Source organism: Ursus americanus, chromosome 25, assembly GCF_024610735.1.
Source record: "Ursus americanus isolate L20-20 chromosome 25, mUrsAme1.1.p, whole genome shotgun sequence".
Taxonomy (NCBI): Eukaryota; Metazoa; Chordata; class Mammalia; order Carnivora; family Ursidae; genus Ursus; species Ursus americanus.
In genome coordinates, this window is record NC_142151.1 from 37,407,022 (window position 1) to 37,423,735 (window position 16,714).

General features: G+C 43.4%; 1 protein-coding gene across 2 annotated transcripts in view; it reads left to right on the plus strand.

The window, feature by feature from the left end:
• Nucleotides 1-16,714, plus strand: part of ANO6 (anoctamin 6) — a 186,685-nt gene that overhangs the window by 29,708 nt on the left and 140,263 nt on the right. The window contains exon 2 of one of the 2 annotated variants that reach the window (XM_045801226.2): nt 13,677-13,730. The exons of the other annotated variant lie outside the window; for it this stretch is intronic. Within the exon in view, the coding sequence (XP_045657182.2) occupies nt 13,677-13,730 (54 nt within the window). The remainder of the gene's footprint in view (nt 1-13,676; nt 13,731-16,714) is intronic. 2 annotated transcript variants of the gene reach the window in all.

A 16,714-nucleotide genomic window follows, 5' to 3' on the forward strand; every position in this document is an offset into this window, starting at 1 on the left:
AGCTCCCTTGCGTATTTTATAATTGAGAATGAGTTAATTTTTACTTAAACATGGCATACATAATATCTCTTTCATTGTAAACACTAAAAATTTAAGTTACCATAGTTTTTGCATGTCTAGATTACCAAACTTAATAAAACTTTATTCTTGTTTACTACAGTGTTCTTAATTTTATAGAATCTATTTTCTATCATTTATTCACTTATCCCTTTCCTCTCTCCTTCCTTTCCTGATTTCATTATTCTGGGCTTTGAGTGTTTGAAGTATTGGAAGCCCTTCATCTTGGCCATCTTTGAACACGTAGAGATTAGCCGTCATTATCATGTTCTCTGTCTTACTTGGAGTTTTCTCCTCCAATAAAAGCAGGAATGTTGCTGGAGAGGGTGGTAATGGCCATTACTTGTTGGACATTATTCCCAAAGAAACCATCATGAAACCATAGGATTCTCCTCAATTTAGAAAGAATCACCCCCCAGTCATTTCCATAGTATTGTAGTGTCTATGAGTGGTGACTCCCAGTTCGGGGTGGTTGTTAAGAAGTGAAATTAAGAGTCCATTTCTTCCTCCTAGACGGACAGGTCTTCCAGCTCCTTCAGGCCCCAAGTGTCCTCGCTGTAATCTTGAAGTCACTGCATCTCATCTTTTTTTTTTTTTTTAAGATTTTTTATTTATTTATGTGACAGACAGCCAGCCAGCAAGAGAGGGAACACAGCAGGGGGAGTGGGAGAGGAAGAAGCAGGCTCCCAGCGGAGGAGCCCGATGTGGGACTCGATCCCGGAACTCCGGGATCACGCCCTGAGCCGAAGGCAGACGCTTTAACGACTGTGCTACCCAGGCGCCCCTGCATCTCATCTTCTGATTAGGATGCCATCAATTTGAGTGTGTGTGTGTGTCCACGTACACACGCATACAGAGCGTTGACAAAGATGACAGAAAAGGAGGAACTCACAGTATTTTGCCTTTTCTGGCTTCATCAGACTCTGCCACAGTAATCATTTCAGATTCTGGTGCTTTCCTGGCTTTCCAAACCACATTTACCTAAGGCAGTGGCGGTAATTTATTTTCATATCTGTTTGTCGTTGCATGGTGCTTCGGAAGGGCTAGTGTTTTCCAGTTATTTGTTACTACTGTTAATCATTACAAAATCTTGTTATTACTGCTCATATATAAATCAGGAAAAACAAATTTGATTTCTAGCATTTCAATGTGGTTAAAAAAATTCATGAATAGAGGAAACTTCTTATGCAAATATAAGCAACTGACAGAGAATAAATATGGGCACAAACTGTTGCTATTATAATCATCTTTTGACCTCAGCCACCCTTTGTATAGCCCAAGTAATGACTCTTTGATATTTATTATAAAGCATATTAAATGTCTTGATTAACTGAACCTTTCATTCCTCTTTTTTGTTTCATGTAGCAGTGAAAATAGATTGTTCTATTATCATTCTTGCCAGGAAATTTATAAAATGTATAAAATTATTCATAAATGTATTTTAAACTGGAGATATATTAATTTATTATTGGGTGTACGGAGCAGAAAACATTTCTTTTCACATTTGAATGGCAGGCACATGATTATAAATTCACTTCCTACTGAATATTAATCATCAACTCCATATGGCTGGTGGATAAAACTCTGAGAGGCACAGCCAGGAGATGTAAATTCTTACCCTCATCATGGACTTTTTATGTGATTTTGTTTAATGTTTAAAATCGACTGAGTGACCTTTGAATTAAAAAAAAAAAAAGTCATTCCTCCTGAGAAGTCCAAGGGCAATATGGCCTCAAGATGGGTAATTATTCCTTCCACTCGCCTCTTGGCTTCTGTGGTTTTGGACTCTCCTGGCCCTCCTTCTACATTTGACTATTCCTTCTTGGTCTCCTGCTTCCTCTGCTCTGCTTAAAACACTGGTGTTACTTAGAGTACCAACCTCAGTCCACTTCCGTTCTTGCCCGTGTTTTCTCAAGGCTTGCTCATTCACACTTGGCATTTACAGGTGCCGGCCTGTTCTTGGACTCTAGACACCCCCCCCCCACCAGGACATTCCCACCAGGTGCTCCCCGCTCTGTGCTTCCTTCCTTCTCCACCCTGTTACCCCCACCCCACCTGTCCTGGGATCTGCTCAGCGGCTTGACTGCTGAGTCCCCAGCACTCAGCCAGGCACTGGCATACAGTAGGCACTCAGAATGTGCTCAGTGATTTCATGTTCACGGTTGAACTCCTGATCCTCCTGTGGCCAACACCCACACAGAGGAAAACACATCTCTTCCTGTGTTCTCTTTCTCAGTGAATGGCATCCACCATCCAATTTCCCCTCCCTCCTCTCTCTCCTCACACCGCCCTGTTGCTGCCTTTTCTGCATCCAGTCCGGTACACTGTGTCTTGTTTCTGAGTCCACTCCCTCCCTTCAGTCACAAATACCACTACCCTGGTCCTTGGCGTTCCTGTCTCTCACCTGGACTGTGGCTGTATCTCTGTGTTTGTATTCCAGCCTTCCAGTCTTGTCCTCTCAAACCCATCCTTCTTCACACTGTTGCCAGATGAATCTGAAGAAAACTGCAAACTTTACCAAGACTTCAGAAAGACTGAAATAAAGGCCAGGGGTTTTCTGTGCTCCCTGTATGAGGCGACAGTAGGAAAGTGTTGACGCTTCGTAGGTTTGTTCAGTTTACCACAGTGGGAATCAAGAACCCAAAGGGAGGTTTTCTGAGACAACTGGATAAAGTGAGTCACTTGTCTTATAGAATAAATGCGTGAGAATACATGGGAAAAACTGTAGTGTGAGGTTATCACGTTTGCGGGAAGAAAGCTTGGCGTCGAATCGCAGCTCTGGTACGTATTAGCTGTGTGGCCTTGTGCCGTTGCCCCGACCTTCGCTATGTCTTCCTCTTTAAAATGGCATTACAATAGGAACTAGCTTTAAGAATTTTTGTGAGTTTTAAATGGCGTAGTGACAGCATATGGTGCATTTAGTACAATGTCTGGTGCCTAGTTAATGCTTATTAAATATTAGCGGAATCAAAACATGAAAACCACAGCCACATACACATATATACATGTTTACATACTATATGAAGATGAAAGAATAGTATAGTGGTTGTCTCAATATGGTGGGGTTACAGATTTTTCTTGTTTGTGCCTTTTCTCCATTTTCTGTAACTATCATTTGTTACTTTTTAAGTAGAAACCTTCAGTGACTACCCCCACTTTCCGCAATAAATCCAAGCTCCCTTACACTTCATTCAGTGTCCTCCGTAAGCTCATTTCGCTTTACTTCTCTCTCCTCATCGATTACGACTTCTACCTACCTTTGTAGTCACCATGAATCCTGAATTACCTTATTCCCTTACACACGGTTTCCTGCCTGCCTTGCTCTCACCCCTGTCTATAACGTCCAGTCCTCACTTTGTCTTATTCACTGTGGCTTCCCCTTTAGGATTTAGCTTAAACTCACACATCAGATTGAGCATTGGGAACACTGTGTTTTAAGTATTTGCTCTTGTGTCTGTTTTCCTCAGTGGAATGTTTTTCTCCTGAATGAGGACTTTACTAGAAGCTGGAAATAAAAGATGACTAAGTTATAGTCCATGCCCTCAGGTTGCTTATAATTAGCAGGAGGGGAAAGGCATGAAAACACATGAAGGTGGTAACTATTGTAGGATCTCTGATACAAGTACCTGCAGAATTCAGTAGGGCAGAGGGAAGGGTGCAGTTAGTCCCTCTTGGAGGGGGCGGTGAATTAAGGCAAAGGGTTCAGGAATGTTTTCATTCATGGGGTGATGCTTAAGCAGCTGAGTAGGTGTTTCCCGGGCAGATAACATGGGGGCAAGTGTTCTAGGCGGGGTGTGTGGGAGAATGATGACGAGGTGAGTTGGAGGTGGGTCTTCATGGTGCTTGGCAAAGGGTAGAAGCTCAAAAATACTCAAACTGAACAGTGTGCCCCCTCCTAGTATCCCTGAGATTCAGGAGTTTGTGAATCCCTGGAAGTTGTATACACTATTTTATGTTTATGTGCTTCTGAGAATTTTTCTGGGGAGAGGATCCTTGAATGTCACCAGATTTTCCCAGAGAGCTGCATGGCCTCTGACAGGTTTAAAAACACTCTTGACAAATATCATACCACTAGAAATAGGTGAGGTGAGGGGCAGAGGATGGAAGATGACTTGCAGATAAGCTGTCCCCGCGGGCAGCTGACGGCCATTCCCCTGGCGTCTCCAGGGCGCTTACCCGCGGGGGCCACGGAGGGCCTGGTCGCAGCGGTGCTTCTGGTAATGGTTCCACGCACTCTTTTCTAGCTCCTTTCACCGAGCAGGCTCCTTCCTGTCTCTTTGTTTGCTCCCACTAAGCCATTACAGCGTTCTTTCCCTGAGAGTCAAAGCAACTCTCCAGGGCAGGAAGCATTATGGGGTTGAAAGACTGGGAGAGAATGGAAGCACCATATGTTTTAGTCTGAGAATAAAGTAAGGAGGTGAATATGTGAGGAGAACAAGAAAGCAAATACAGTAACCAAAGCAATTTGGTGGCAATGGTATTAAATAGACCGCATTAAAAGACTGCAGTGGCGTTAACCCCCCAGAGACGCTGTAGGTCAGCTCATTCATTCCTCAGCGCCGGCCGGTAAAGAGATGTGTGAATTATCCAACTCTTAGAATCCCGCCTAGGCAGAGCCCGCCCTCTGTGCAGCTCTAATAATACCCTCTCTATACCTTTGTTCTAGAACATATTGCACTGTGGTGTAATTGTTGATATTCTTTTCTTTCATGAGGCATGACTAGCTTATTTTTGAATGGGCTAAATGCTGGGCTCAGTACGTGTTTATTGGAAGAATGACTTCTAGCCTGAAGGTAGTGGAGTTCACGGTTCGCCCTGCACACACACGAAAACCCCAACCAGCTGAAGATTTCCATTATCCTTTGCCTAAGGAGGCACTCAAGTAAAAGAGCTAATCAAGGAAGAGAGCAGATCTTTTGCAAAGACAGGGGCTGCTCTTTTGAAGGGAGGGATTGGGTGCAGTGCGGAATCTGAGGCAGTACCAGATGCTGTCAGCTTGCTGAACGGTTTTGGCAACCACAGGCAAAGCAGCGGACAGAGGTCACTGGAGCAGACGTAGAGGGCACTGTTGGCCACGCTTGGATCTGTCTCAGGGGTACCCACCCACCTTCGTCTGTTGCCCAAAGTCAGGTAACCTTCATGATGGTCGTGCCGTTGTATTTTTCAAAGCCGGCGCTGGGATTCGCGAAGCGGGCTCCTCCTGCCTTGCGCAATGCTCAGCCCTGTTCAGAGGGATTCAGAGGCTCCCCAGAGAACAGAATGTGGGGCGAGCTTGCAGAGCGCTCAGGGGAGTCACAGATGCATTTAAAGGAATGGAAGATTGAAAAATTAGAGTGTTAAGGAAGAAACTGAAAGGTGGCTTCACGGTCTCAGGTGTATGAAGTACACAGAGAATAGTGATTCATATTTATAACTACTGAGGAGCAAAGAGCAGGAAAATTGTGTTGAACTGTATCATGAGGGCTTCTGAGTTGGTGGAGGGAATTAGAAGATTATTGAAAATATCTTCTTTATCCCTACCACGTTAACCTTATTAGTTATGGAGAGGTGGTCATTTTACACATTAAGTCATTTACACTGTTGCTTTCCTGGATTAACGCTCACGCTAAAGAAGGAAAGGAAGGGAAACGAGGGGTACCGACTGAGCATCTCCTGACAGCAGGCCCTGGCTTTTCCTGCATCGCTGATTTACAAACGTCGTTCTGTTGAATGCCTGAGAGGTAGCTATTATCATCTCCATTTATTTGTGGGGAAACTGAGACCAGGAGCACTGAAGATGACAGTCATAGATGGCAATCCGAGGGCTATGTTATATGTTCCTTCAGTCCCGAGTCCGTGTGACTGCAAAGGCCTTGCTTCTAACTCATCTGTGAGATGCAACGAACCTCGTGTTTACTGAGGCTGCCTGCCTGCTGCATTCTCTGTGAGGCGTTCCAGACTGGCCCGTGCCAGGTCCTGAGAACCTTCATGGCAGAACAACTGCACATGCATTCCGGATTGACATTTACATGTCCACAACACCGTCTGTGGCTGCTTCTCAGCCTGGGCACAGTGTGCTTACAGAGCAGCCAGTCTGTAACACATGCTTTCTGACATAGCAATAAGAAAAAGTAGAAAAATACATTTCAGTATAATAAATATAAAAGTTGAACTCCAGTGGCATGCCTTCGGATTGTCTGCACAGCGAAGGCACGCACAGGTCAGATGCTGTGTGTTATGTAAGTACGTCAAGGAGTGTAGCCAGGTGAACGATCCCCATCTAAATGAAATCTGGTCACCAGACCTTCCTTTCCCTGACGCTTCCTGGGCCGCATCTTTTTCTCATGCTGTGCATTATACATGGGCAATTGTGGATATTTTGGACAAATACAGAATATGGTAAGTAAAACAAAAATCACCCCTAGCATGACCACCCTAAGATAAACTGAACATGAATGCCTTAGCGTGCTGCGTTCTAGCCTTTCGGAGATGCAGATGTAATTTCATAGAGTTTCGACATGCGGTACCCTGCCTTTTCACTTCTCTTGCCTCATAAGTATTCCCTACTATTGATTTTATTTCTTCATTGCGGTAAAATATACATAACATAAAATTGGCCATTTTATCCATTTTTAAATGTACAGTTCAGGGGCGTTATGTGTGGTCACACTGTTATATAACCATCGCTGCTGTGCATTTCCAGAACTTTTCTCATCCTTGGCATTCTCTTCTGTACTTAAACGTGCTTCACGAACCATACTTAATAGCTGCATGATATTCCACCATATAGAATTTACTTGAGAGCATTTTCTAGCAAACATCTGACAAATACTTATTTTATGCTCACTAGAGGTAGACTTTATGGCTAAGGTAGTGAACGAGATGTGGTTTTTGCCTCTCGGACCCCTAGTCCAGTGACGGAGGTGGCCATAAATGGGCCGTTGGGGTACCGCAGAGGGTAAGCACGGGGGCTCGGGGCACATGTAGGAAGAGAGCCTAACTTGATGTATAATTTACATAATCTTCCCTTGATTATTGTAGATCAAGCGTGTAGCAGATTTTTTTTTTTTTTTGGCTATTAGAAATAGTATTGTGAGATAGTCGTGGGTATAAATATTTGTTCGCATTCAGATTATTTTATGAAGATTCTGAAAAGTGGAATTAGTGAAGTACTCATTGCAATAGGGCAGTGAGAGGTGTTACTTTAGAGCTCTGGTTATTGTTTAGCCACTGTGTCTTTCTCCAGGTTAGAAGCTGCCACCAAACATTTCCAGTGCCTGTTACGACTTGTGAGCTCTACTAAGCTTTTTAAATAAGTGTCTATGTAACTTGTAGGATTGTGTGAAGAGTTGTAGTTGAGAAATGAGTGTACGTGACTGGGCAGGGGCAAAGGGACCATGGCTGAGGTTGACCTGATGTTACAGGTAACATCTGAATTGGCCAGCTGGTTGTATTCCTGTCAGAGGCCTTGGTTTGACTCCTGCTTTAGAGCTGTGCTCCGTGTGCATGCTGACAGAGTCTGGCTCCCTTCTGTGAAATTCCAGGCTTGCAAACTTGAAGCTCATTATGAAGTAAGAGAAGCCTATGAAAGAAACAGTATCTGTGTATCAGCTAAACTGAAACTTCTGTTCTATTATCAGAGCTGGAAGAGACTTTGGGATATCACATCGTCTTCCCTGTTCAGATTACAGATGAAGACGCTGAGGTTTAGAAAGTTAAGAAACACTCTGAAGGAAACCAGTTGGGGAGATAAAGAAGAGGGATTAAAACCCATTTCTCTCAATTTATCTTGTGGTTACTCCGTAACCTGCCCCATGTTGTCTTAGCCTTTGTTCTCATCCTAGTGGGAATTCTTTTCTTCTTTCTTGTAAATTCCTGATTTTGTTTTCTGGCATGTCCTTCTAAGATATGCTGTTGATTTTCAGTGTTGAATACATGTCCGTGCTGGCTAATGTCTCTCCACCATCGTCGTGTTATGATGGTGTGTTTGCCTTCCCTATTCTGTGTCGTTCTTAGCCTACTAATTTGTTTGACTGCTGTCTTCATCTTGGCCCTGTTGTTTATTGGAAAGTCTCTGTTGACTCTGGCAGCAGTAACCAGTTATGTTTTATTTCGCTCCCTTTTTGTTAGTCCTTTTGGGTAATTTTGTTGGGTTTGGGTTTTTTATTAATGTTAAGAAGTCATACACCCTCCAGTGATGTAGGAAATGTGGAAACCTGATCTGGGGCCAAAGAGTAAACAGTTTTTAAATACATCATTAATGCTGAGAATAGGAATATTAGCACAGATCTCTGTTGTATTTATTTTATGATGACTGATAGCTAATGATTAGTTGGTAAAGCTTTACCACGAACACACATCTCTATATTTACATAAATGTGCGTATACTTTTTTTTATATAGAGCAAATCTTCTATGGTCAAATTTTCAAAAAAGATAGCAGTGCTTTGTGTTAGACAAAGTGCCATTATTTTCAGTATACTTCAGATCTACATAATGACTCTACATATAGGGCCATCGGCCCCCTGATAATAATTAGGAAAAGGAACTTCAAAAGTCAGGGCGTCAAATTAGGTCTGAGGCTATCAGCCCCAGTATGAAGTGATTATTATGCAGTTGCAAAATCCTGTAGCTTAGATTCTAAACAATTTCTGGTAATCAGTATCTCAGAATAATTCAGAGTTATCAGGTTCTTTCATTTATGAGAGAAAGGGACGATTCCTCGTTTATCTTAAGTCTTTTATGTTGGCAATGCCATCCTTAATTAAAAAGGCATTGGCATTTTCATTATGAAAATGGTTTTCCTGGATTTATAGCTGAGTCCATTAATTTAGTGTTTTAAAGCTGATTGGCATTAGCCTGTTAGTTACTTTTATACAAAAACAACTTAAAAATTGATTTTGGAGTGTCTTGATTTTAAAGACTGTTTCAGACATCTGTTCCTCTTAGGTCTACTGGATCGATGTATTAAATTCTGGAGAACTAGGGAATAAATATAGCATATTCCACTTCCAAAAAAAAGATGGCCAAAACTCTCTGTTTAAGGCACTTGAGGAGAGCCTAAGGTGACATACCCTGGCTCTACACCCCGTCCTTGTTCTCTCATTTTCTTCTGTATCTTTCAGGGTGGAAAAATAATTATGATAATGGCAATTTTGTTTTCTTAAGTGCTCACTGTTAATGTGTTACGTCCCATTTAGCATTCATAACAGTCCTATGACGATAGGCAGTATGATGCCCATTTTACACATTGGAAAGCTGAAACTCCCCAACAGATCACCTGATTAACCCCTGACACCGCTTGATTGATTCTTGTCATTTCCCTACCACCTCTTTCCATTCTGTGCGTCACTGGTGGTCCCGTCTGTGTTCTTTATACCATTCTCCTTCAGAAACTCCTTCTAAGAGTCCATTACTGCATAGGGCGAAAGCCCAAACTTCACATCTGTGGGTCGATCCTGACTTCTTTAACCTTCTACCCCACGCCTCCTTACAAGCACCTGCACTATAAGCCTACCTGAGGGTGAACATCTGTGTACTTTCCCACCTCTTTCTCCTGCCTCAGCCCTGGCAAATGCCTGTTATCTGCCTGGCACTCTGTTAGGATCTTAGCTACAGCTCTTGCCTTTAAAACTTCAGTAGCAAGATAGATGTGGACATAAATCACTCCTCCTTAACTTTCACGTGTCTAATTTCGGATTGGTTTAGAGCTTTTGCCCTTGGTGAAAGTTTTCCTAACCATTCAGGGTTGATTCCACCTTCCTCTGAATGCAGCCTTAATGACTCCACCAAATATTTATCTTCAAGTTTTAATTGTATTTTCATGTTCTTGGGTCTTGACCCACTTCTAGGTTATAGACTCTAAAGTCTGTGACTTTAATGTATCTTTGATTTCTAAACTCTAAAGGAAGGATTAATTAATTTGTAAAAGTATATAAAATGCCATAAAGAGATTTTAGCATTGGCTGGGGCACCTGGGTGGCTCAGTTGGTTGTGCATCTGACTCTTGGTTTTGGTTCAGGTCATGATCTCAGGGTCATGAGATCAAGGCGTCGTGCTCAGTGGGGATTCTGCTAGAGATTCTCCCTCTCCCTCTGCCCCTCCCCCCCAAATAAATAAATCTTTAAAAAAATTTAGTGTTGGACAACCATATTTTTAATATATTGCAATATGGTCTGAGACCACATGTTTTAAAATATAAAAAATTAGGTTGGCCCACAAATATGGCATGGCGTTTTTTTGGATTGTTTTTCTGGATTTCTTTAAAACTCTGGCACCAAGTTTTTTTTTTTTTTAATTAATAATTTTACTGTGACACCTTCCTCTTCATTAGTTATCAGCACAGGAAGAAAGCCTTTTGAACATCAGCCAGGCCTTTTAAAAGACACTAATAAAATATCTTGGTCACTAGTCCTTCAAGTTATGGGACTTGTTAAAAATACCACAAAAGGTAAGTGGCATGAGCAGACTGAGTCTTGACTAAGGAGGTCGGAAGCCCATTCTACTCCTGGCCCACGTCACTGAAGGGGGTGACTCTGATGTAGTCAGAAGCCCAGTGAGCCCCAGTTCCTTTGCCCACCAAATGATGCATCATAGGAGACGTGGTGGGTTTTTTAACCCAGCAAATACTTTTACAGGTGCCTCCCCCGCCTTGTGTTAGTAGAACTGCATCCATCTGTTTATTTATAGATAAATAGGTTGGGTGGCTAAACAACAGAAATGTATGTTCTCACGGTTCTGGAGGCTGAAGTCCAAGGTCGAGATGTTCGTACATTTGATTTCTTCGGAGGTTTCTCTCCTGGGCTTGCCCCTGCCACTTTCTTATTGTGTCCTCACGTGGTTCTTCATGTGTGTGCACCCCTCTGCGCGCGCACCCCTCTGCGCGCGCACCCCTCTGCGCGCGCACCCCTCTGCGCGCGCACCCCTCTGCGCGCGCACCCCTCTGCGCGCGCACCCCTCTGCGCGCGCACCCCTCTGCGCGCGCACCCCTCTGCGCGCGCACCCCTCTGCGCGCGCACCCCTCTGCGCGCGCACCCCTCTGCGCGCGCGGGACCGGGGCGGGGGGGGGGGGTGGTGTCTCTGCCCATTTTTCCTCTCAGAAGGACGCCAGTCAGATTGGATTTGGGCCCAGTCTAACTGCTGCATTTTAACCTCATCACTCATTCAGGTTCATAGGGTCACATTCTGTATACTGGGAGTTACGGCTTCAACATGTGAATTTTGAGGAGACACAATTGAGCACATAGCATCTATTTAAAATAACCTTCATTTGTTTTATATAGAGAGACTAGTATAAAGAAGAAACCAAAAATAGCCTTCCACCTAGTTAATGCCTATTGTTAAAGAGGGAGAGTAAGTACATGAAAAGATAATTCAAACTGTATTCAAGGCTGTAAAAGAAAAATTAACACTCTCCTAGCCCCTTCCTTCCACACTCAGGCAACGTCTGTAAATACATTGACACAAATGTTTGCTATGCAGAGTCCAGGTACATTATTTTCCGGTCTTGATGTATCATACAAAATACAGATCTCCGTATCTGCACACCGTCTGTATTGGCCTTTTAAATGACTACATCGTATCCTGTTGTATATGTTCTAGATGTAACTGGTGACCTATTCATGGGCCTTTAGGTTGTTTCCAGGTACCCCCTCCACCTCCCTTACAGTGGAGTGGGATTCCTTTTAAACATGCATTACGGAAGGAACAGTAACGAGCCACCTAATAAAAACAACTGGCCTTCGATTTTGGTGAAGACAGCCTTTGTTTTTCACCTTCCCGTTGACTGGTCCTCGCTAGTTGCTGTGAAAGGTGTTTCCGTCTTCCTTACCCTCCAGCCCCTGACCATATGCCAGTACCTCCTTCCCGCGTACTGTGGAGGGAGGGCCTCCTCATGGCAACGTTAGGTCACATCGCGCAGCTGTCCTTTCTCCTCAGGAAGAAAGGTCTATCTGAATCATTAACAGGCAGAGACTATTTTTAGTTAAGTAAAACAGTTTTTCTTGTAAGAATTGCTGTTTCTGTAGCCACGAGGGCACATGAATCCTCTCTGGCTGCTTCCACCCTTTGGAGAGGGGCCAGTTTCCTAATGGAATGTAAGCAGTCTTACTGCTAATCAAGATTTACAGCAGAGACCAGGGGACTCGGCGCGCCTTGGATTTGCAGACCCTCTGAGCTGGCAGCAGCAGCAGCTCTGAGATGAAGTGCGGTGCCGAGGCCCCAGTCCTGTTCTCCAGGCCCTCCCTCCTTCCTCAGGCCCGGCCTCCAAGCCACAGGTATCATCTGGCTTTATTTTATAAGCTGTGCCGCGGTGCAGATGTTCTTTGCTGAAGAATTACTTTCATTTCTGACTCATTTCAGGAAATGAGGCAGTCTATCAGAGGTGTTCTTCATTTTCAGACCCACGGAGAATTCATTTTCTCCTGGGATTTCTAACCACATGTGGGCAGTGCTTTATTTACCCAGATGTGAGAAAGAACAGTAATGAACGGCCCTTTTCCAAAGCAGGCCTTACTTCCCTGCAGAACCCAACGTGAAGACCCAGAGGAACTGATGCTCTTATTAATGTCAATATTTCTGAGGTTTTGGTTTTGTGATGCTTGTGGACATTCTGTGTGTATGGGCTTTGGTGCAGGAAAAATATAATTTAGCAACAGATTTAAAAGGTAGTCTGGAGTGTTTCTAATTACTGTTTGTTTAGCTCACCATTGCCTTAATAAGTGGATTTAAGTAACCTTGGGGGTAGGGAATGTAATGTTCATATTATAGGCAGCCATGCAAATCAAATCCTAACTAAGTATTGCAGAGAACACACCATGGAGTCATTTTATATGTATTCTATTGAATTTTAAATTTGGAACAGAGAGCATTTTGGAATAGGCGTCTTCCTACCTGTCATGCATCGGCATGAATTATGCACGTGTCCAAAATCACCCCTACTGTGTGCTACAACCCCATTTAAAATCCATCCCTGGCTTGACATGCAGTTCTTCTTTTAATTGGACACAAAAGAGAGGGAGAAACTTAAAAGCTTCTCGGCCCTCCTCCTTGCCACCCTTCAGTGGTTGTAATCGGAAATGGAAGTATTAAGAGAGCCTAGAACAGTGGTTCTCAACCTTGGCCGCACCTTGGAATCAGCCTGGGAACTTTGAAAGATGGGGACACCGGGTTCCATCCTCAGAGATTCTGGTTTAATTGTTGTGAATGCAGCCTGCCTTGGGATTTTTAAAAGCTCCCCAGGGGGTGTTGCTGAGCACTAGGGGTTGAGAACCACAGACCTGAGAGACTTCTCATCCAGCGGTTCCTGCCCTGGCTGCAGACTAGCATCATCTGGAGAGCTGTTGAAAGAAGCACAGGTGTCCCACCACCTGAAACCACATTTCTGGAGGAGGGAGCTAGTATTTTTAGAAGGCTCCTAGGAATCCTGAGCACAGGAACGGTTTAGGGCAAATGACATAATCTAACCATCCCATACCACAGATGAGAAAAAAATGAAAACTAAAAATTTCAGGGCAAATGGCTTGCTCAAGGTCGGATCCCAGTTGTTGCAGGAGCAGGTCTGGGGCTCAGGGCTGACCCTCCTGCCTGACGCCACCCCTTACATTTGTCTGTTGTATTTATTGATGCTTCCTCATCCTTCAGGTGATGTTGCTGCCTCCAAGAGGCCTTTTCTGACTCCTCACCCATCCAGGCTGGGTAAGATGACCTTCCTCTCTGTTTGAACAGCACTCCTAGCTCTCCCCTCGCACTGTCAGCTCCAGGAGCCCAGGACCCTTACCCTCCTTGTCCTTTCTGTAACTTGCTGGCATGTTGTAGGGTTCCGGATCGTTTGTTGAGCTGAAGTTCCTGATTTTTTATTCTTCCATTAGTCCACATGGATTGCTAAAAATAATCCATTTGTTTCTGTATATTGGCTTCCAAAAATAGCTTCTGAAAGCAAAAGTTATTTATCTTTCTAGGGCCCCACTGTATTGTGGGTCAAGATCTCATGCACTGGGACTTTCCAGCCCTATCTTCCAGAACAGAGGTTTTTTTTTGTTTTTTTGTTTTGTTTTGTTTTGTTAAAGATTTTATTTATTTATTCGACAGAGATAGAGACAGCCAGCGAGAGAGGGAACACAAGCAGGGGGAGTGGGAGAGGAAGAAGCAGGCTCCCAGCAGAGGAGCCTGATGTGGGGCTCGATCCCATAACGCCGGGATCACGCCCTGAGCCGAAGGCAGACGCTTAACTGCTGTGCCACCCAGGCACCCCAGAACAGAGGTTTTGAGGGGGAAAATTTCAGAGGGCTTTTGATGTAAATGAAAACAAAATTTCAGTGACCTCCCAGGTTGCTCAAGGTACTTACAACATCCAGTGCCTTTGAATCACATCCTTACAAGTGTGTATGGTGGAAGTGGAGGGGAGCATGTGGGTTTACCTAAAGACAAAAAGTTGTATCAAGAAAATAATGCTATTTCATGGCAGTATGTTTTAAGGACTTGATTATCTTCTTTATCCTACTGCATAGGTAACTCTGAGAAGCCACATTATGTTAGCAGAGCTGAGTTAAATCCTTTGGCTTCTCTGGATTCATATGCTAAATTCTTTTCAATTCATATTGATTGAGTTAATTCAATTCAATTAAAAAGAAAAAACAACTATCAGTCTTCTGTCATCCAGGTTGACCTAATGTTCATTCTTGGTCAGTACCTTATTTTTATTTGAGAAATATTTCCAGGTTTGCAGTATTTGTGTTGACTTTTATATGGCTGTACCAGAAATTTGTCTCAGAAGGCAGGTTGCAGCTGGAATCTCTTGAGCTGCATGGCCAGGAGGCTGCACAGAGGGGTCACAGAAAGCAGCTGTTACCTGGTGTGGAGAATTTGAAGCTTTTGGAGCCAAGACTGTGAACTGGGCTGAGAGCCGTAGGGCAGATGTGAAGATGACGTCAAGGTGTTGCAGGCAGGAGAGAAGAATGACCGGAGTGTGTGGACTCACTCCGAAGTCTTAGACTTAGTTTCCTGCTTTATGATCAGGAGAAGGGCAGCGTGGTGGTGTGTAAGTGAGGCCCCCATATACTTGGGGGAATCTTCCTTAAATAGTCTTGGAAATTTCAGGAGAAAGTGAAGTCATTTAGCTGGAGGTAAAAGTAAAACATTTTAATATTAAAATAATTTTGATTATACTGTGGAATATAAGGCAGAGTTTGCCTGACTCCATTTTTAAGATGAAATATGAAATTTTAAAGCAGCACCTGTGTCCAGTCTCTCCTTTGCTGCTATTTGGGTGAAAAATGAACAGACTGATAAAACTTTTTACTGAGTAACCAGCCTCTCTCATACCAATTTCAGAGGCTCAGCAGTACATTGTGGGAGAGGAGGGCTTATTAAATATGTAAGACACAGTGGTCGGTGTTTCAACCACGTTGTGCCATCAAATCGTCATGACCACCCTGCATATTAGGACTTACACCAGTGTGAGTACGTGTGAGGACGTGTGTATATGCACCAATCCAGCAGGGAGCAGAGCCAAAATTTAAATCTGGGTCTGTCTGATTCCAGAGGCCTTATAATTTTCGAACCAACATGGCCTCTTACGTCATGAGAGTGGCGAAGTCTCCAGAAGAGAGTTTCACAATCCTGGTAGAAGCGGGCTGACTTTAGCTTTCCTTATGGTTGCTACCTAACGTTCATAAGTTAACATTTATAAGTTCTGTGACACAGTTAAAAGCATGTCTTCATAATGTCCTATAAGGTTCTGACTTTAAAATGGCATGTTGTCATTGCAGTGACACCAGAGACTTCCAGCATCTTCATTGTCACAATTGAAAGAGGGGAAAGGAATAGTCAGTGATGGCCATTTTTGGTCCAAACACTCACAGCATCAGGTAGAATTTGGTAATGCATCTCTCAGCCATCACGCATTTGACTTGAGGGAGGCAGCAAAGCAAAATGGTGGATGATTTGCACTTTGCGATGTGATTCCTGGGTTTGAGAATCCTGGCCCTCTTGTCTGCTCGCTGTGTGATCTTGGGCACATCACCTAACCCCTTTGTGCCTTAGTTTCCTCATCAGTAAGGCAGGGTCATTCATAACTTGATTGAACTTGCTGTTTTAAAAATGAAATAGCATGAGCCATATAAAGAGCTTAGAATACCGTAGTATTCCAAGTAAGTGCTTGGTAGATGTTTAGCTGTTCTTAGCCGACGAAAACTAGATGCTATGTGACCCAGCAATTTCATTCCTAGGTGTTGCCTTGAGAAATGAAAACCTGTGTCCACAAAAGACCATCTAGCAAAAGTTTATAGAAGTTTTATTCATAATAACTAAACCCTAGAAACAACCCAAATGTCCATCAACGGGCAAATGGGTAAACTATAGTATATCCACACAGTGGAATAGTGTTGAGTAGCAAAAAGGAACAGATTACTGATACAGGCAACAACATGGATAAATCTCAGAAGCATTATGCTGAGTGAAAGAAGCCAGATATAAAAAGGCTGCATATGATTTGATTCCACGTATTTGACATTCTGGAAAGGCAGAACTGTAGACAGAAATCGGCTCATTGCTTGCCAAGGACCAGAAGTGAGAGAAGGAAATTGACTATGGAGGGGCGAGAGGAAGCTACATGACTGTATACATTAGTCAAAATGCACCAGACTTGGGGTAAACTTTTACTGTATATAAGTTAAACCTCA